Source organism: Lepidothrix coronata, unplaced genomic scaffold (genome assembly GCF_001604755.1).
Source record: "Lepidothrix coronata isolate B3197 unplaced genomic scaffold, Lepidothrix_coronata-1.0 Scaffold94, whole genome shotgun sequence".
Taxonomy (NCBI): Eukaryota; Metazoa; Chordata; class Aves; order Passeriformes; family Pipridae; genus Lepidothrix; species Lepidothrix coronata.
Genome location: NW_016690274.1, coordinates 2,278,536 through 2,300,126, shown reverse-complemented (window position 1 = coordinate 2,300,126; position 21,591 = coordinate 2,278,536). Strand labels below are relative to the sequence as shown.

The 21,591-nt window shown below is 40.0% G+C and overlaps 1 protein-coding gene across 5 annotated transcripts; it reads right to left on the bottom strand.

Annotated features, from left to right (window-relative positions):
* Positions 1 to 566: 566 nt before the first annotated feature.
* RMND1 (required for meiotic nuclear division 1 homolog) lies at positions 567 to 21,591 on the bottom strand. Of its 5 annotated transcripts, XM_017822028.1 has the most exons (12): positions 21,523 to 21,591; positions 18,175 to 18,689; positions 13,532 to 13,640; positions 10,607 to 10,682; positions 10,239 to 10,278; positions 7,580 to 7,680; positions 6,205 to 6,311; positions 4,069 to 4,133; positions 3,081 to 3,157; positions 1,883 to 2,003; positions 1,001 to 1,117; positions 567 to 747 (listed from the first exon to the last, which is right to left on the bottom strand). In XM_017822028.1, exons 2-12 carry the CDS (start codon positions 18,673 to 18,675, stop codon positions 715 to 717), a joined length of 1,347 nt encoding a protein of 448 aa, XP_017677517.1. In that variant the 5' UTR covers positions 18,676 to 18,689; positions 21,523 to 21,591; the 3' UTR covers positions 567 to 714. The 5 variants fall into 5 exon arrangements, with proteins under 5 accessions (XP_017677517.1, XP_017677516.1, XP_017677519.1 ...); XM_017822027.1 differs by lacking the exon at positions 567 to 747 and having other exon boundaries at positions 766 to 1,117; XM_017822030.1 differs by lacking the exons at positions 567 to 747; positions 1,001 to 1,117 and having other exon boundaries at positions 1,924 to 2,034.

Genomic DNA, 21,591 nt, shown 5'->3' with positions numbered 1-21,591 from the left:
TTCTGCTACAGCTTCCTGTGACCTGAGATAAAGATCAACTCCATTCCCCTTTCATATGAATACTAAATGTAAAAAAAATAATATAAGTAGTACTAAAGAACTGTAATCCCATACAAGTATATAAACACCTTTTTCTGATGGGGTAGAACATAATATTAGATATACCTGCCTCATATATTAAAGTCATGCCAGATAACTTAAGGAGAACAAGTAGTAGTGCCATTTCCAAGCTTGGGACAGTGTCATGGCTGTACAAGAAGGAGCTGGGGAAAATCAGGGAAAATATTGTCAGAAATGCACAAAGTAGCACTCAGCATCTTTTTAGTTGTCAAGGGGACAAGGCAGTAGAATCCTTCACCAAATTAATACAAGGATCCACCTTTCTGTCTTTGCTTATTAAGAAGACAAAACTAAACCTCTCTCTGCATTACTCCTGCACGTGTCTGGGTCCACTCCCTAGAAAAGTTCCCCTAAAAACGCATCTCAGCTTTACACTAGCACATACATAGATTAAGACCTCTCTAGCGTCACTAGTACAGCAGTTGGGAATGATGTTCACAGACTGATTTATTATTTTTCGGTTTTTATTTTAGTAGATTTACAGATTTATCAAGAGACATGATTTCACTCTTTTCCAGAAGGATATGATAGGAATTTTCCAGGCTGTATGGTCTTAATGATTTTGTCAGTTTTCTTCCTGCATTTCTTCCGTCATCAGAAAACTACCCTTGCAAGTTCAAACAGAACCTGGAGAACAGCAAACAGTGATACGAATTTTTATTTGACTGAATAATCCTTAAACCAGTTTACACTGTAGGTCAGATAATCTGAAAAATAACTGTAGCTGCAATTTGAAAAGTTACTTGCAAAGAACTGAAGACTAATCCCCTTGTACAGTACATCACATTACTAAAATAATCTTAATTCTCAAATTATGAAGTATATAAATTGCACTTGTTATTACATGTTCAGTGTGGCAGTGATAAGAAACGCTACTAACCTCTATGGTGATGAGTATTACTATCATCCACTCAAGGCGCAGAGCGTGCTTTTCATTCAGGTGATTTCGCATTAGATCTGTCAGCTCCATGCAGTGTTGAAGCTTTTCATTCATTACCTGCAAGCAATTACAAACATGTGGCAAATCTGGATTCCAGAAATGGAATGAGATCACTAAATACGGGAACACACTCCACAGAAGAGCTCAGTGAACAGAACTAGAAAGCTGTTAACACCACTGCAAAATAAAACACAAAGCTCTGTAAGGGAACATGCACAAGCAATAAAAGTTTCAATACAAATGAGCCTGTTATTTCAATAGGTTCACAAAAATAATACAAATCTAGATATGCATTTGCAGGTACTAAAGTGCTTCTGGGTGATATCTACTCATGAAAACAGGCACAAGCAAAAGATGATGCAGCTTTTTGGAATACCTCCAAAGTAAATACTTAAGGCTGCTGTACCACCAGAAGTGGTAGTTTTTGTGCTTATTCTGGTTCAGCAGTAAGCATGATGTTGCCCTTTAAGAACTGACCTGAATGACCATGTCAGTAAGAAGAATGCTTCACATCTCATTATTATTTAACCTGTTTTCTTGCACACATTTCAGAGGAAGACTTTAATCTCTTCTTGTAACTCCTTAAATCCTAATTTAGTGGCTCAGGAAATACACAATCCATTCATGTGTGGCAAGTTAGCCTAAACTGGGTAAAGGTGCAAATGGGCTATGAACACATGGAAAAGGGGACAGCGTATAGCATCCTATTATTTATTCAGTTTCTCCAATTAATAGAGACACTCAGGGAGCAGTCTGTGGCCCTGCTGAGCCAAAGATGACTGATCTGAGCATGGAAAGTTCTCGTAACAGTAAGACACCTACCTTAACTCTGCGATTAATGTTGAGAAACTGGCACGTCTTGTCGTAAAGCTCTTCCAGTTTTTCTCTGTCCCAGTAGAAGTCAGGTGTTATTAGCAGGTCTGAGCTCAGATTTATACGGTGTCTAAAAAGAATGGGTACTAGTGTGGTTCAGGCTTCCTTTTGGTGAATATAGGAGCAAATATTTACATAGCAGTCAAAAGAAACAGAAAAAATGTCCTGTAATTTTGAGTAAAATATGAAAAGAATCTTCTTTCAGAGTAAAAATACAATTGCAGTGATTGTTTAAAATTGGTCACATCTGAAACTTTTCTGGTGAAACTGTACTGTGAAACAGTTTTGAACATAAATGACTTCTGCCTTATAGCAACACTGCATCCTCAACCTGTCACTTTCCTTAATTTTTGATACCTGCAAAGAAGTCCTTGACTATGCTAGTAGCTCATTGAAACAGTACACAAAATAAAAATAAAGAACTTCTAAATGTGACTGGTACTGCATGCTGGATGTGTGAGCACAGCACACCCTTCAGAACCAGGCTACAGTCTCAGCATCATAAAGGCTAAGAGCTAAAATCTGCCTTCAACCTACTGCTAAAATAAACCTTTGGATATTAGGAATATCACTGTTTATTACTGAAGAGTCCTTCAAGTAAGGATATAAACCCCAGTGTTTAAAACAAGAATTGCTTTTTAATTTAACTTTGAGGGTTTTTTTCTCTTTTTTTTAAGAGTATGTAATGCTCTGTATTGTTAATGGCCAAATTTCACTTGAGGGAGGAAAAACCATTAAATCTGTACATTTTAGCAGTGGTTTCTGAGTAAATCAAGGGAAGACCAGAATTCACAGAAGATCTATCTACCTGTATTTCCCCCAGTATCCTTCACATGCTCTAGTATCTACTGCAATTACCAGTTAAGAGACATGCATTGCTGGACCTAGGGAGGGAAGAGGGTCTGGAATTTGGTCATTTACAATATACTGCCTAATGCCTGTCTATAGTTGAAATGCCGTAATGTGAGTGGTGAGCCAGTTGGTCTTCTGACTAACATAAACAGCACAGTCTCCAGCCAAGAGAAGTTTGAAGGAATTCCCCCACCCACTGCCCCATCCTGCTCTATTTAGTGTGTAGTCTGGTATCACGCACAACATAGATTTTAAGTTCCGTTTAATACGTCTTGGGTGCAACCAAAAAAGTTACCTTAGTGCAAAGAGTTCTCCAATTTTCTGCATCACATCTGCATGAGAGAGTTTTACCTTCCTTCGTGACTTTAGAATCTGCAAAGTAAGAAGTTCACTTTGATCAATCACTGCTTGATCAAGTAACATGTACCAGCAGTTAAGAAGCCCAGAATTTTACAGCCTGAAGTAGGAACATGGGTTAAAATCTGAATGCATACTGTCGTTATTAACATTTTAGTTTTGTTTTCTTAGTGCCTTGGTTATCTAGCTTTCTAAGAATATCACCATGCAACTGTTCATCCAGGTTTTTCAATAAATCACTGAGTATGTTATCAGTATCTATACCAAATCCTGAAGGATTTTCTATGAATGATTTCTGAACAAGAGATCATTTGGTTTTCTTCCTACTATTGTTAAAGTCATGACAGTGTTCTTTTACTTTGTCACTAGTTAACCTTTCTGTAGACATTTTCCTTACAACTATCAACATATTACCATTTATTTCCTTCATATAAAAATAATAAACCCAATATTTTCTCTTTTGAACCCTATGAATCTCATTTTTATATGTGACATCATATAGGCTTTGTACTTTTAAGTTTCATGAAAAACTGTAGTTTCAGTAATTCACTTAAACTTTTAATTATATTCAAGTTAAAGCACCTTATTTTCAGCTTAAATTTCCACACACTGTTTGGCCAGGTTTTTTAAATGCTGTTTAAAACACGCCCTGTTTAAATGTCCTGTTACCCGTACACATTCACCAGTGGAAGGTGACAGTGACGCAACATGGGAAACATCATTACAATGCAGAACCTCACTCCCAACCTTTTAAATGATTTCTTGTCCCACCACTTTGCAGGTGTTCTGAGCTTCTCCACATTGATGGCTTTACCGCCAAATGTGTAAAGCACTCAACTGCTTTTTCCATATCCTCAGCTGTATCTGGACTGATCTTTTACAAAGCACATGAGAAAAGGAGGGGAGAGTTACGAACAAGGCCTCACCTCAGGAATTGACTGGATAGATTCCACAAAGTTATCCAATAACGATTCCCAAATAGCCAGCTTTACTGCAACACAGAGGTGACAAAGCAGAAGACTGTGAGAGGTACATATGTTTTCAAGTAATCATAACTTTAAATCTGCCAACAGGCTGCTTCAGGACACGTCGATGCTTACAAAATTATTTGCAGCAAGTTACCATCTGTATTATACAGTCAGTGTTCATATACCAATACATAAATCTGGGCTGGGCACTGACAGCTCTGCACGCAGAACCACCTTCATCTTGAGCACAGCTTTCTTCTCCAAATGATCCATTAAGATCTTGATGAATTTTGCTTCAGCTCTAAAGCTATGTGTCTTGGTGTTCTCCTGCAGGTGAGAAGCCTTTGCAAACTACATTCCAAGGAAGCTGGAGATATAAGCAGTGCCTGGGTGAGGCTGACTTCATGTGTGACTCATTCAAGAGCCTCCACTGCATTTCTAGTGTCTCATTTCAGCTCTCATTTTCCATTTGTCCAGTATTGATCCAGTGTGCTCCTACCATGGAGAGTTAGCTTGTATAGACACACCACCTGTACTTGTTAAAGCTAAATTCAAATTTAAGCAACCTCCCATTTTCTTTTTAGGTGAGTGTACTGTTTACTGGAGATGTAACTTCTCTTCTATGGAAACCTGAGTTCAGCACAGGCAATGGCAACACAAATTCTACTATGCCTCAGTTTGAGCCTGGAAAGATGTTTCTACAAGATAATGATATAACTCACGCTTTGTTCTTTAATCCACAGATTCCCAGACAAGAATGAAGTAGCAACAGATTAAAAATTAACCTTATTCGATCAGAAAAAAAGAATTACGGAAGGTTTAATTGTCAAAATGAACTCTTTCGTGGTAGTAATTGATAGTATCATCTGTTTAGGACACTAACAGTAAATCCAGTGCTTAGCATTTGCACATTCATCTTTTGAATACAGAGGCCTACTCCAAGTCATTGACTTAAAAAACTTTTAATTTAGCTTCTGAAAAAAAAAGCCAGTAAGCGTTTCAGCTATCACCTGTTATTTGACAGAGGTTGGTTTCTGCTGTGTCGTAAATTTGACTTGGGGCTATACTTGCATCCTTTTATTTTTACTGAACATTTTTATTGAACTGTTTTTCTTTATGATGTGCATGTCTCACACTAACATAAACTGGTACCAATTATCTCCTGGGAATAAATCCCTTGTTTCCTTTTATGTGGCACTATTCTCCCATACAGTGGCTTTATGAATAGGAAAACTACAGAGAACAATAGGCGTTTTTTCTCAACAGCTCTTCCTTCGACAGTCAAAAACCATTTAGTTACACTGTACTCCTTGATCAAATGCTGCAGCACCTCAAAAACATGCCTTCTGTTTCTTGATGTCTCTCCTGTGTAAAGGGGCACTTCCCTAAATATTACTGGAATCCTATAATTTACCCTACAGGCAATAGGGGTAGACAGATCAGACTATCTTTGAAGGCCTTTCCAAGGACAGCCTTACCGCTGCTAGCTTCTACTCCCACTTCATCATTCAAGGTCTGAAGCAAAAGAGAGGTGTTATTTTCATAAGCAGCAGCACCACTGCTGAGTCTAACTTCTTTGCAGTGCCTCCCACTGTCTCCTACCATGGCTAATAAGCCTGGAAAATATTTTCTGTGACTCTGGTCCACACATCTGTTACTGGTACACCTCCCCAACTGGGAATCGCTGCTCCACATCACTTCTTTAGCTGGCATCTAGCCTTTTCTGTCAGAGGAAATGATGGCAAGATGAATTATGCAATATTACTGAGAGGTTTCTAATAATGGCCTCTATACTCATTGTTATTCAGGGATACTTCTCAAGGGTGGGGAACAGGATGCTCAGAATAATGTGTATCTTTTGCAAAGTATGTTTATTAATGTGCTTTGTTCATCTTTTAAACGAGTTATATTGAATAAGGCAATTCCAATTTTTAGAAAACACGGTAAGTACATTAAAAACATCCTCTCACTGAAGAACACTCTTTACACATCTTGCCTAAACCAGGCACCAAGTCGTCTCCAACCTGTTGCTGTACAATGACATTTCACAAAATGTGTAGCATAGGGCTGATAGTATGAACAATATTAACTTACCAGAAAGACAAAGAGCATTTGAAAAGGCAAATTTCTGCAGAACAACTTCATCACTATCCAGCTCAGAATTTAAAAGGATTTGTCCTTTATGGAGCTTTGACTGACCTCTGTTAAAACAAGATTGAAGCATCTTCATTGACTAAGCCACCAGCAGAGGAACATTTAAAGAATAATCAAGAATGCAAGAGAGGTTTGGTTGTTTATTTATATAAAGCACACGGTATCTGTATGGCTATCATCCCCATCCTTGTGTTTCCCTCACATTCAATCTGACAATAACCAAAACAAATCACTGAAAATTAGTTCCTCAGTCTAAGACTACTATTATGACCAAATTTTCTAGGTCTAAATGAAAGCGCAACAAGCTGTGATGGTAACTACAGCACTACTACGAACACACAGAAAATTCAGAGTAAGCAGGATGCTGGCCTCTCTCCTGCTCTCTAGCTCCTCTGTTACCTTTCTGTTTGTTTTCCTTTTCTGCTGTCACTCTTACCAACCTCACTCCATCCCCACTATGGTGTTACTTTCCCTGAAACCTCTATTGCATAAGGGGCAAGTGACAAAGAAAAGGAGGAATAAGACTCATTCAATTTTTCATGTCAATCCCACTATGAAACTTGCATAAGCACAATGGAATATGTCCAGAATCACAAATTACATAACCAGATAGTACATGCAGTTTTCAAATGGCCAGAAAAAACCCAAACACTTGTCTCCTTATCAGGTTACCTTAAATAAGCTCAACCTCATTAGTTCAGTCCCTAGTGTTAACGGTGTCCTGTCTAGGAGTGGCTTTCTGGTGGCATCAGTGTTGGAAAATTACAGATAATTTATATAATCATTTTCATTGAGAAATATTTCTGTAGAGATAATTTTCTCCCTGGGATGAAAAAAAACATTTAACGAGGAATGACAACTTGCCAGGTTTATCATTACACAATATTCAAGTTGTAACTTTCCTAGGAAGTAAAGTATGTGCAGAATTACATCCTTGTATATGAACCTCAAGAGCAATAGGGAAAGCTTATACAGAGCATCCTCTTTAAAATCAGACTTGTCTCAATAATGCTTATTAGTTTCTTTTCCCATGAGGTACCTAATTCCTGTTCAGGATTGCTGAAGAACATGTTCAGTTATGTGGGCACAGAGCTTCTTAATTTATAAAATCTATAGCATAAGCAAATCACAAAGGCCACTACTTGCAAGTTTAACAGTACAGCTAAATTTGTCAATTTAGATTTACTGTTTTCTTCTTTCCTTATTTTACTCATTCAAAAAAAGTGTAACGACAAGTATATTTTTAGTAGCTTTTCCTTGAATTTGGTTAAAGTGCCTATTAACTTTTATATACCGAGTGCCTGAAGATACTTACTCCCCTATTCTGTAGTTCATTTCTTCATTCTCCCAGTGGACGAGTGCAACTTCATATGGCTGAATTTCATGCTGTTCTAGCACTCGCATGATATTCTTCATCTAAGAAAAAGACAATTGCAGCAAGAGTTACCACACAGTACACTATGACTCTGCAAAGACCTTGCATATAGCAGGCTGGTAATTGCAACCTTCATGCTGAAGTTATTTAAATAACAATGAAGAGGTGTGCTAAACAATGAAGTTATTAACATAGTTTACTTCTGAAACTATTTGTAGCTTCAGAAGAATTTGTGGCTATGAACAACTGAAAGGAATCTGAGAAGACTAAAATGTCATTTAATGTCTGCACACATGAAATACGGTAAGGATTAACTACAGCAGCAGTAAGGACAATGCAGATGTATCCAGCATTATAACAATGAACTGTACAAGACTTTGGCAGATGTCTGAGTGTGGGATGAAAATCTTCAGGATAAGTATATCAGGTGGTTGTTTCGGATTAAATTACTAGTTTGCTGCTAAATCAATAGTTTTATTTCTGGTTGCTGATGAAATCAGTAGTTTTGTTTCAGCTTCCAGAGGTTGGGTGGTATTACAGAAATCCTTTAACACTACAAAAATCTGGAAAAATTGATTCAGCTGCCACATTCAACCTTGTAAACAGTTAAATGTGCAATTTTAGTCACAGAAGTAATCTCACTGCTCTCTTATTCTCCAGCACACTAAAACCTGATGCAGGAAGAAAGAAGCCTTTTCTCTCACAAAACGTTCTCCTCTGACATCTGACTTAGGATCTCTCATCCTTGTTCCTTTTAATGTGGTACAAGGTTCCCCTCATAAAAATCATCTGCAATTAGAACAAATTTTGAACTAAAAAGAGCACTTACCTACAAGTTTTTAAAAGGCATTTAGCTACACAACAGCTAACAAAAAATCCAAACCACAAAACCACAGTACACTTTTGATGCCTAAATTCTTTCAAGAGTTCCATCTTCTACTAAGTCATACTTAAGAAACACTCTTCTTCAAAATAAAAGATAACAGTCAATCTTTCAGCACAAAACTGTACACTAGAAAATTTTTCATGAAGCATATTCCCAGGTTCGGTACTGTAAAATGATCAATTGGATTACCTGCAAGAGGGATATTCTTTGCAGCGCTAGCTTTCTTCATCGCTTTCAATGACTTTAGTGATACTATCTATCTACGTAAGACACAGTAACATTTTTCACTGAATTAAAACCCTCAACCCCACAGCTACAACTCCTTGTTTCATAATCCTGAATTTAATATTAGCATAACTAGTACTCGCCATATAACTCAAGTCCTGTGGTAAAAAAGCGTATGAAAACTTATGTTCATTTTTCTTAAGCAAGGAAGTGTCTGCTGTTACACCAGTTACCTCAGCCAACCAGCTGTGTCCAGGGAAAGTTCAGCAATGCAAACCCCACACTGCTTCTAGGCCCAGTCTAATTTTATAGAAGGGACTAGCTATGACACGGTAAAATTAATCAGACGAGATGTTCTTGATTCACTAGATTCAAACTCCTGCTATTATGGGCGCTTAGGTCATACAATTTCCTTTTAAAAAAACCTCAAAGCTGGTTTTGCTTTTTGCCCTTGCTATTTTAGTAGAGGAGCTGTTGTACAACCTTCCTATTCAGGTATTTGAAAACGGTATTTTATATTTTAAATTTCTTTCTGTGATTAGTCTGTATTAGTTACTTCTCCTGGAAAGTGTTTGTTAGTTTCAAATAGTTTTTCTTCTCCTACTAGTCATTCTGGAGTACTCTGAAAAGCCATTTTGTCCATTCGCAGTGATACTCTACACTTTGTTTTACTGAATTACTTTCAGTTTCTGTTCCACAGACCAGTTTGGGGCTTTTTCCTTTCCTTTCATTTCATTAAAACGTGTGCATAAAATTACTTCCTCTATTTGAGCAAGTTGTTTGGCAGTTAAAACTTTGACTGTGATTTCACAAAGCATAAAAAATAAAGCTAGCATGGGACCAACTACAGTTACTAGTACTGACAAGTAAAACACAGTAGCAACTTTTCAAAGGTACTCAAGCATGTACAACAAAATGAGAGTTTTCAGAGTACTCCAGTGGGCTGAAGTGTCCAACTCGAAGATCATCATGAGTTAAGTCAGCTAGTAATACCTGAGAATCAGCAGCGTAGTTACAACCATAGCATCCTAAGTGTGCTACAGGGAGAACTACTATCTTTTTGTGGGACATCTGATACACTGACACCCCTTAAAACAGACAGGAAATCAGGAATATTTCAGGTCTGAAACAGAAAAAGTGAACTTGAATCCAGAAACTGTTCACGTCTGGAAACAACTGCCATGTATTTTCATTTACTGTAATGAAAATCCTTCTGTGAACTTCTGTGTATCTCAGTATCATCTACTGAATACGCCATTTAATTTCACATACTCTGCCTACAGATAAGATCAATACTTTTTGTATCTAGAATCCAGTTTTACTTAACAACAGTAATAAAAATACATTAAAAATATTAAATTTCTATAAATGTAGTCATTAAAATAGATATGCTTCTGGCATACCCTTCTTGGTCAGCATGCTGAGGTTTGTGGGACTGACAAAAATACCTGCTTATGCAGTTTTAACAAACAGTTTTGATTTACTTACACTTTTCTCTTCCACATTCCAAAACACAACAGCCCCTTCCCTGTGAATTCAAGGAAAAACTGAGGTGTAATCATACTGTTTTAAATGCATTTTAATGCAATAATCAAATTGTACAGTGGCAATTTCTGTCACTGTTAATCAAGAAACTTAATACTATTTTCACAGAAACTATGTAATAGTTGCTTTTTAACCATACTTTAATGAAAAAACATAAGAAGGTATTTTTTAACCATTTAAATAATTTGATTTCTTTTTAAAATCATCCTGACTGGACAGTTATTCCTTGAGTTTCATCTAGCAAGCTGCACTACTTCCTTCACACCATTACTATTAATAACATAATGTTTTGAACACAATTTATAGTTTACCTGAAGAAAAAAATCATGCCAGGATCGTATTCTTTTGCAGATTTCTCAGTACGGACCACCAAAACATTTGCAGCATCTGGTTTGAAATAAATGAAAAAAATGAACTAATAGTCAAACTTCTAACTTTGATAGCTTATCATTCAACAATTACATTAGTCAGTCTCATTTTATTTTTCTGATGGAAATGCTTGCAAGGAAACAACTACAATATCAAACTACACTGTGTTTATGAACTGTCACACTCTAGACAGACTCAGCCTTTATTGTGAACTTCACTGGAATGTTCAGTTAATGAAATGTAACACCTTCAAAGAACAAAAGACTTAGGAGAAAACTGATGCAAGCGTAATAAATAACCAGGAACAGAATACAGAAGTGGACATACAACGTGAGAGAACTATGGAAGTTGCCCACAGCTGCAAGGAAATTACCATTCAAATCTGCTTGCCCAGAAGATCTTTCTCTTCTCTACACACTGATGGACTAATCTGCACTCAAATTCTGCTGACCTTGCTTTGCCAGTCAGAAACTTGAAAGAGCGTATCCCCAAGACAGAAGAGTGTGCACCTGCATTTCCCTTCAGATCAGAAGTGTTCTTTTGAAACACATCTTCCATCCACCCTCCTTTACCACACTTCTGATGTGCACTGCAGAATAGTATACAAAATGCAGGGTTTTTTGCATCAAATTAAACTGAAGGAGGAGCTCCAAAAAAATGCCCCTATAGTACTCCAACCATTAATAAGGCATTTGTTACAAAGGACTAGACTAGACCTAATGCAAGTAGAGTGCCCCAAACTTAAAAAATGTGGATGCTGGGTTCTCAAAACAAGGTTTTGGTTTTTCTTCTCCTACAAGTCTTCTCCACTGTAGTACTTGCTAATATGGATAAAGTTTTAGAAGTCCTGATGTGGTTCCAAACAAAAAAGTTTACTTTCCAGCATGACTCATTTTGTTGCAGGGCTAGTGGAAGCTAGACCAGAAAAACCTCCTACTACTATAGTAAAGCAAGACTCCCCAAAGACTTTGCAGGGCCTAACACTTAAGCTTTAGAAAGTTAAACCCATTTGCAGGAAGATCCCAGGTCAAGTGACAAGGCATCAAATTCTGGCTGTGTACAAATTCCACCTTCTGCTTTACTGGTCAAGCCACAGAGGCCAGGTAAACTAAGGCAGCACAGTGACTGAGTATCAGAGATACTTTTTCTAATATCTGAATTGAGACCACAGGGTTGATCTGAGCCCTTTAAAGACTCTTCTTCCACTTGCTAGTCCAGTTCAGAAACATGTAATTGGATGAAACACTAGAGCAAGTTTTAGGTGTGAGGTATGATATCACTGTGGAAGTAATATTTGCCTACAATTTCTCATTTGCCTTTTTAAATACAATCCATATCTTTATTTACCCACTACAGCCAAAACATACACAATTGAAGAGAATTTGGTCCACTTTTAGTGAAAGTACAGGATCTGCCTCTAAAATGTTTTTAAAGAAGTCAAAACCGAGCATAATGCTTAGAAAAAACACTACAAAATAACAAATCCACACAATAATTGCTGATTTAGATTTCTATGTGCTAATATTTTTTTTCTTTTCTAAGATTCAATGTTTGGCTTGGTAACCAAACTGCTACATGCACACGCCAACAATCACAACACTTCAGATCTGCTGGCACAATCTAACATACTTTCATCATTACTTCCTCCAAACCTTTGATAAAGAGTACTTATTGTGAGGAGTCAAAAACACTGTCAAGTAATGAAAGAACCGGCAAAACTCACACTCCAGGGCAAAATACCATCCACAGTAACTTTTAATTCACAGTTACACTGGGGGTTGTACAAAGTTTCTACCCTAAAGCTGTGAAACCAGGGTTGGTTCTAACACAAAGAAACTAAAACGCACATGAAGCCTATATTCTAGTCTTGTCTTTCACATTCATCTTTCTGAACAAGACAATCACTAGTAAATCACACGTTTGAAAGAGACTTACTGGAGTATTATTGCACTTAGACTACTGTTTGGGATGCAGACAGGTATTTGACAACCCCTATCGAAATGCCCATAAACTGTCTGTCCTTCCCTTAGCTTCATATAATCTGTCCTTTCAAAGAAAAAAAAAGGCATTCTACTGCCAACATATGAAAATCACAGCTGTTCCAGGGCATAAGATTCTTTAAGCTATAAAAAGCTCCATTTGTTTTTTTCCTGTAATATACTTTGGCTATTTCCAGGCCATACTTTCCCCAAGGCTTCAGAGATACTTTATATGGAAACCAGACCAATTATTTTGCTGAAGCCTACCCAAGTGAAGCATTCAACATTTGCTATGATATACTCAGCCCAATAAAGAAACCCTATCAACAGCATTCTCTTTACTAGAGTTAAGGATTTATGTGTTTATCTTTTTCATTTCACTTAGTCAGCAAGATTCTCTCTTGCATGCCTTCCTCTCTGACCCTCAGTGATTTACATTAATAGAAATGTGAATATGGAACTAAGATGGAACACTTCAAACTACAAAATTCTTTTGACAGCTGAAGCACTGCACTATCTCACTACTGAAAGATTAATTAAAATAAAACATTCAGAATTTTCTCAATTAGTGAATTTCTATAGAAATTCTCTGTATCAGTACATTTCCAAAGTTATTTCTCATGCATGCATGTAATTTTTCAATACTTCTAGTGTAATTGTAATGTTGGGAAAAATTATCAGAGAGTAACAGCAAATACTGGTCATACTGCTATTCTGAAAGGTTTAGGCACATGGAATCTTTAAGCAAAGCAGTATTTTTACAGGCAGTATGATATATTCCATGGTATTACCAGAACAAGAATACATAAAGTTATAAAAATTATATACCTCACCCATATTTTATTTCCCAAGGTATATCATTGCTTTTAATATGTTTCAAAGATCTACCTCTAGGCAAACTTGTTATTTCAACATATCCATGTGAAGTCAGGTCATGACACAGATTACCAAGATGATATTCATCTGCTGTTGCAAAGGCTGTGCACTGCATCAGATTCTGTGCCAAAGGAAGAAAGATTTGAGTTAGGGCAAGGCTGAAGCAAGATGTTAATAAGAAAACTGTTTGCCTCAAATTTATTCAGAGAGTGACAATTTTCATTTATGCACTCTTTTCTACGTTATCATTGCCATGCTGTCCACCTGATGTACAAATACTAACAAGATTACTTGCTCCTTGTTGAGCGGGAAAGCAAATCATACACCGAGAACAATCCAGGTGATATGAGTTAAGTCGCACCAAAAATCTTTGTGACAGAGCCACAAAGAGAACTCTTCTTCCCTGAATGCCAATCAAATGCTTTAACAGTAGAGCTGCACTTGCTACTGCTCTTCCATCTTCTTATGACATGCTTGGCTGACCACTGAAACCAGAGGCAAGACACCCCCAATACCAGTTTTAACATCTGTGTTTTTAAGATAAATGGAGTTCAACTATCCCAATCTGCTTATCAGGCACAAAGTTGTTCCAAGCACAAACATGTTCCACAACACACCAAGCTCACTGCTCAGGTGCTCCCAGGGTATGAGCCACTATGCAGAGAAAGTCACTGATCTTCCAAGGCCAGCTGTAGGTGCTGCTCCTCTGCCGTGTCCCTCCTCCTGCCCCCAGCTGAATCCTGCACTAACAACATGCTTTCAACTGACACCACAGCTGAACAATACATGACAGCCAGTTTGTCTCCATATTCCACAATCTTAAATAACTAAAATGCCATATTCAAACAAATAACTGGAAAAATGATGCTGACTTGCAAAGTGACTTGACTTTAGGCATGGCAAAGAAATCAGAAAACCATCTGCATAAAGACTTTCTTGATCAATCAAACAAGTCACATTAACCTGATTTGCAAATTCTATTACTTATTTTAAGTGTATTTCTTTGTTCTGATACAATGTATGTCCTACAATAATGTTTTTCAGTACAATGTAGTGGAAGATGTCCAGAAAGTAATGTCTCATTGTGGATCAGTCACTTCCCAGCTTTTTGTAACAAATACGAATGGGGATGTAACTAACAACAAATGAACAAAAGAACTGTACTCATCTGCAGGCATTTAGACCCATAATACACTTCAACTTAAAATCCAAATTACATTCTTGCAGCACTCATACACAAACAGCAAGGCTTACAGAGGTGTTCTGATCCCTGCAGGGTGTCCATTGCCAGTCATCAGATTCACAACCACACATGTGAACTTCTTTTTAATGTCAACGTTCTGCTATCACGTCCAAAGCTTTGCTTATACATCGCCTTAATTCAGCAACTACTAACAGAAAATAAGCTTTAAATGTAATAACAATATTCAGAGAGCAATTTTGTAGGCATATTCCCACAAGTGTGCTACAAGGCTGAGTTAACAGTGGAACAGACCTGCATTTTCAGTTCCCTTGCAGCATCAAGTTGCATTATCACAATTTCATCTGTATAATCCATTCTCAATCTCTAAATTACCAATACCAGTTATGTATCTGAATCTGAAGATTCTTCCAGAAAGCTCTGATGATTAGAAGTACATGTGCTCTGCCACGAAACTCTTCTGTCAAGAGCTAAAGGAGCAAACTCTCATCTTCTAGTTAGCATATAATCTGAAAATCTGTCCTTCTCTATCCTTCCATAGTTTATTACTTGTGCTATTCTTCGTTTCAAGGTAAATGCACTACAGAATCGACTTCGTCTTAGTGCTGCAATTTTAGTTCCAATGCAAAGATTTCACATTTAGTTAGAACCAGAAATTTTCTGCTAAGCTATATGCCTGAAATAGCATTTTGGATATGAACCAGTTTACTTGGGGGTTTTTTGTTTGTTTTTTTTGTTGGTTTTGTTTGTTTTGGTTTTTCGTTACAATGTACCGTTTCACTTACATTTCTATTAAAATCTTGCTTGATGGAGAACATTTGGATTGGGTATAATTTGAAATTAAGCCACCTAATAGATGTGTCCACAGGTGCTCCGAATGTCTAAATTCCCATAACTGTTGGTGAGATACAGCCAAAAAATCTACTCTAATCAGTGACTCAGCTAATCCTAAAATTGACAAGTCAACTGGCTGATCAACCTTTACGCCATGCTTTCAGCTACGTCACTGTCACGTGCAAACTTAAAACTCCCCAGAATGTAGCCCTTGTACTGGCTCTAGAAAGAAATTCCAGCTCCTCACCACCCTCCTTCTTTCTGCCTACAGCTGGGGCATTATTAAGATTCTACTCAGTGCACCATACAGGATGGCTGCTCCTAAGGACAGCTAAGTATCTTGACAACTTAGGTTCTGTATCATCATGCCTCCAACAACTGTACAGGCTCATGGAATCCTAACTCTCCTTAGTCCGTCTGTTCCACTTTAAGCATGCAAAAATTTTTAAGAAAAAACCAAACTGTAGGATGAACTTTAGTCCTCGTATTGCCATAGGAATCAGTCTTTATCTAAAGTGTAGTAAGTATAACATCTTTGCCTGATTTTCAAGCTATTTTTATGCTATATGGCTATAGCATTAAAAATTAGCTCAGAGGCTTTTCATGCCACCAGACCTTACAGATTAACTAAGTAGTGGTACTGCTCACTGATGGACTGACTAAACCAGTTAACTGCTTTCAAGTAACTCCTCCATCTATCCTGAAAAACTGGTTGTACAACCAGTTTATCACTGCTGGTACTAAGCACTCTGCCTGTAAAAACACAGGAAGACTAGTGCTGGGGAGGGGTGGGAAGGACATCATTTTCTGCAAAAGAAAAGTGTCAACTGTCAGGCCCTCCCAGACAGAAAACACCAGGGATCCCTGGGGTTCCTCTAACCAAGAACCTCGGGAGTGGGCCTACAACTACTGTCTCCAGAGGCAGGCTAGGAAGGAGAAGATGCCCCCAGACAACTGCTCTGACAATAGGGCCTGCAATACTAGAGGGCTCGTGCACAGAAGGTAAGATCAGCATTTTTTGTGGCACCAGGATTTAAAAAAAACAGATGGCATGCTGAAAAAAAAACCTTCAAAGATTCTCCATTTGTGCTACTTTTATTAATCTCATAGAAGTCATCCACATCTATAAGTTATTTCTCTATACTACACAGCTCTAAGAAATACACAGGTAAAAAAAAAAATCCTGATTCCAAAATACTGTCAGTCTGCAGTCAACATGATAGCTTGTCTGTACCTCTGCAGACAAGGATATATATCTCACAAACCCACGTGGGATTTAATAAAAGACAGCAAATGTTTCTGCTAGGTCTGAGTTTATGTGATTTCTGGCCCAGCATTTTGCCGTGTGGAAACTTCCTCAGAAACTATATTATTATTTCAATATATCAGGATGTATTTTCTTCACGTCTTCACAATGGAAGAAAGTAAATAGAGCACTGCATGTTACTTACATATAAATATAAAAATGTCAAAGAAAGTTGGCATTCTGTCAAACTGTTTGCATTCTATGCTGTCATTTAAAGCCTCAAAAATGTTGTCACTTCACCCAAAACCAAAAAGAGTCAAACTCCGAATGTAATGTCATAGCAGGACTAAAAAGCTGGAAACATTACATGGTATTTCAGGACTAATATTCTTCACTTTCCTCTTTCAAAGCAACATGGAAATACGAGTGGGAACTAAATTGACTATGACTCTTTACACAAAGGCACACTCCTGCTCATCACACAAAATACTAAGCAGAAGCTTAGACGATAAGGTAAGCATTAAAACTTCTCTGTGCATCATGTTCAGTAGATCATGTAATAGACATATTTTGCAGTGTGTAAACTATTTCTGAAGGTACAATGCTTATTTCAGTCTCATCTATCATACTATATTACTAACAATATCCAGTTGTTGCTGTAGCTTGAGAACAGTAACACTTCTGACACCAGGATTCACTGTGGAAATCCTATATACAAGTATACTTAATGCCTGCCTTGGCTAACAACTATCTTAAGGAGATACAGCTACAAGTATGCACTGTTTCACTTCATCATATCTCACTTTATCTAAATCAGTTTGTTGTTGCAGTTCCTCTGCAACAGACCTAGGAGTCTGGATATTAAAGAGCTATTTCTACACATGGAATAATCTTTCTCAAGTAACACAGGCTACATTTGCACATCCATTTCCTATCTGAAACTTAATCTGAATATAAACCTTATACTTTTTACCTTCACCTTTACTTCTGTTTGAGTGAAGCCTTAAAACTGGGTAGATTTGGACAAGCAAGGATATGTAGGGCATCATTCTGATAGCTCAATATTAAATGTGATATGACAGCACTGGTCGATACTATTTTTAATGGACTTCACCTTTCCACTTATCTTCCTTCCACTTTTGTTTACACATTGTTAGTAAACTTCCATTTTACCTTCAGAATACCAGACACACTAATTTCTATCAAGCTTGCTTCTGTTTGCAGAGCTCCCACATTAGGGTAAATAATGAAATCCTTCTCACCAAATAAATATATTAATTTCATTAAAATGTTAATCTAAACCTTAATCTGAATATAAGTTAAAATTTCATGCACTCCCTTAATGCCATATAGACTGTAAATGTTATACATTACCTCCATGTCTGAGAGAGGTAGGTTCGTTCTGGATGGCTGCTTGGTCCTCGGTGCCTTTGGTGGCCTCTTGACTGGCTGGTTATTGTGTTTTGGAATAATTTTACCAGGTGATACAACTGCATAAAATCTTGATGATGTGTTCCTGCGCTTTTTGATATGTTCTGTATTGAGCCTGAAGTTTTGCATCATCATCACACCCAACCATCTCCAGGAGGGAAAAAACCCCTCCCCACCCTGATAATAAACACTTCTTCCTGAAGTGGATACATATCCTTGGAGCAATTGCCAATTCTTGACTTGCACACATCGACTTGTCAACCAAGGGAATGCAGTTTTCAGAGCATAAAAATTCCAAGACTTTGCTGTTCTCTGAGCTGTTCTGTCAACTTCATTATCCAGCTTTAATAGCAGACATCCAGTTTTATTAAAGTTTTGGCATTGACATATTGTTGTTAAAGCATGGAAAGATCTAGTCTGGAGGCGCAGATGTTTCAGTCTCATTTCTTCCCTCTGAACTGTATGTAAAACAAAGAAACAAAATCATCCATCAACATTTTGGAAAGAAAGAATATTATTTCTCTCTTATCTAAAAGGTGACCCATACTACTTTTGCATGTGTTAGGATGCCTAAGCACATGACATTGGTGGGAATAAATAGCTTTTTTCGATCCTATGGAAATCGTCTAAGATCAAAACACACTAGAACTGGTTGCTATGTCAATATGAAAGCAGGCATCTGTTCCTTCTGCTGCTCATTCTGTGCAGCAGCTTACACTCTCAGTAACTCCACTGCTCACCGAGCAAGCAAACACACACCTTAAAGAGGACATCAGACTCTGTGAATCATTGTGTTATACATAAAAACCCAACAATTTAGATTACTACGTGGCTGTATGGGAATGGCACCTACAGAATACACACACTGCTCAGCATCAGCTCAGACTGCTGTGCCAAAAACAGCTCAGCACAGATCCAGCCCCTGTCATGTGTCCTGACCACAGTGAGAACGGAGCCGAGTTACAGCCTTGCTGCTGCCAGTACATCCTAACGCAACAGTTACCACCGAGCCTGCCTGCAGACCCACCAGTGCAGGTGGAAACACAACAGTGTCCTTATTCTGGTTATTTCAGACCAGCAAGCTTAGTGTATCTACTCTATGTCATGAGAGCTAATCAAATAAACTTTAAAAGTATTCACAGACAGTAGGTTGAATACCCCAGTGGGTGTGTTTCATTTGCTGAAAAATCCTATGTCAAGTCCCTTCCCACATCTGATTTTCCTAATTTCCCTTATGACATAAAATCTGTCTTCAGTAAATTATTAACAAAAAGTCATTAAGTTGTATAGCTCAAAAACCCTGCTGTCAGAATATTTTTCAAAAAGGAGTATCTCAAATACCACAAATATGCTTAACATAATATTAAACACAAGTATTTTCTTGTGAGAAAAATCATGGTGTGTGCCGTGGAACAAGCCCTCTGCCCTGACAAGGATACCTGGATGTTAGCACAATACACACACAAAAAACCTCACCAAACCACACTCTGACATAACTTAATGGAAGGGGAATACACTAATTCTGGTGAAGGAGGTATACAATTAAAAATAACTAACTAAATAAAAAGGATGTAGAACACTTCTAGGCTGCCACAGAATAAGTAACTGATCTTGGGCATAAATTCTTATCTTTATATGCTCTTCACTTATACATTTCTGCCCAATTTAAAGCTTGTTATTGGCACACTTACTGGAATAAATCTAGTATTGTTTTAATTTTAAACTTTTTCTGTATTTATAAAACAACCCAGAAGACTCTGCCCAGAACAAGGCATGTTTACCTTTTAAAAGGCTTATTACCTCTGGATAATCAAAAGAGCTGAAAAAAACCTCAGCAACTGCAGCCCAAGCCAGTGGAGAGCCAAGGCTAGGGGAAAAGTCTCCAGCACTGTGGGGTAACTGGCAGAAAAAGACTCACAAATGCCAAGTAAATCCTCACTTTCCTAGGCAAAAAACCTCATCCCGAATCAGTGATTCCAAGGATCATTTTTCAAGTGTACAGCTTTAGAGCAGGTTACAAGGAAAGAGAGATCATATGGGCTGAATTCCATCGAGGGGTCTGAGCGTCAGGCCTGTGGCAGCAGAGGCAGCCAGCCAGAATGAGCGGAATAGAGCAATCCAAGAAAAGCGGGATGAAGGACGACCAGAACAGGATAGGAGGTGCCACCCCCGAGCAGCGGGCACAGAAGTGGGATTAATTTTCCAACGTCTCTTCAGGCACGGCACGGTTTAGCCATGCCCGCTGCCTTCCCAGCCGGAGGCCCAGCCCGCTGCGGCGGCGGCTGCGACCTGCACGGGGAGGGCGGGCCCGCTCCGCCCGCGGACGGGCCCGACCGGCAAAGACCGGCTCCGCCCGGCCCCCGCAGCCTGGATGCCCCTAAACTGCCCCCGGGGCCCGCCAGCAGCCGGTGCTGGGACACCCCACCCCTTCCCAGCCTCCGCATTCCCGCTCCTTTCCCCGAAGGAAACTGCCTCGGGAGCGCCCCTGAAGCACGCGCGAGTTGGAGGGGAGGGAGCACGGGAGAGGCGAGCGCTCCGCTTCCATTGGCTGCCGGTGGCGGGGGGGCGGGCACAGTGGGGGATCAAGCGGCCAATCGGGAGGCGAGGCCACTCCGCCCCCGCAAGCAACGCGAGTCCCCGGCCCCGTGCAGCTCGCGGGCGCCCCCGGCGGGCGCGCGAGCTATCGCCGCCAGCGCGCGCGCGCCCCCGCGCAAATGGGCCCGCTGCCCTCCCCCCGCCCCGGTCGGCAACGCGCGGCCGCCGCCGCTGCTACGTCACCACCGATCGGCGCCCCCCGGAGCCGGGGGGAGCCGGGGGGAGCCGGGGGCACCACCCAGCAGCCGCCCCGCAACGGCCGCGGCGGGGGCAGCCTGAAGCTGGGGGCGGTTCGAGGCAAGAAATCGCCCTTCGCCCGCAGGCAGGGCTCGTGCTCGCCCAAAACTGCCCCCTCCTCGCGGGGAGCCTCGCGGTGCTCTCCCGCCTGCCGCAGGATCGGATCCTGCGGGAAGGGCGGCCGAGGCGGCCCGGGCTCGCCCGCACCCCCTTCGTGGGTGCTGCAGAAGCCCCGCTGCCCTGGGGGCGTCTCAGGAGGAGCTGCACAGCCCCTCCTGCCCCAGCGCGGGCTCCCGCCGCAGCCCCGACCGTGGCGCAGGGCCGCCAAAGGCACCCGCAGCGCCGCCGGCCCGGCCCGGCCCTGCCCTCCTTCCCCTCCCCCGCCCCGCGCGCGCTCCCGCCGCCGCCGCCGCGGGAGGGGCGAGGCGGTTCCCGCCGCCGCCGCGCGCCAGCACTGACCTGGGGGAGGGGGCGCGCCGCTCTCCGCCGCGCGAGCCGCGGCCCCGCCCACCGCCCGCCGGGCCTCGC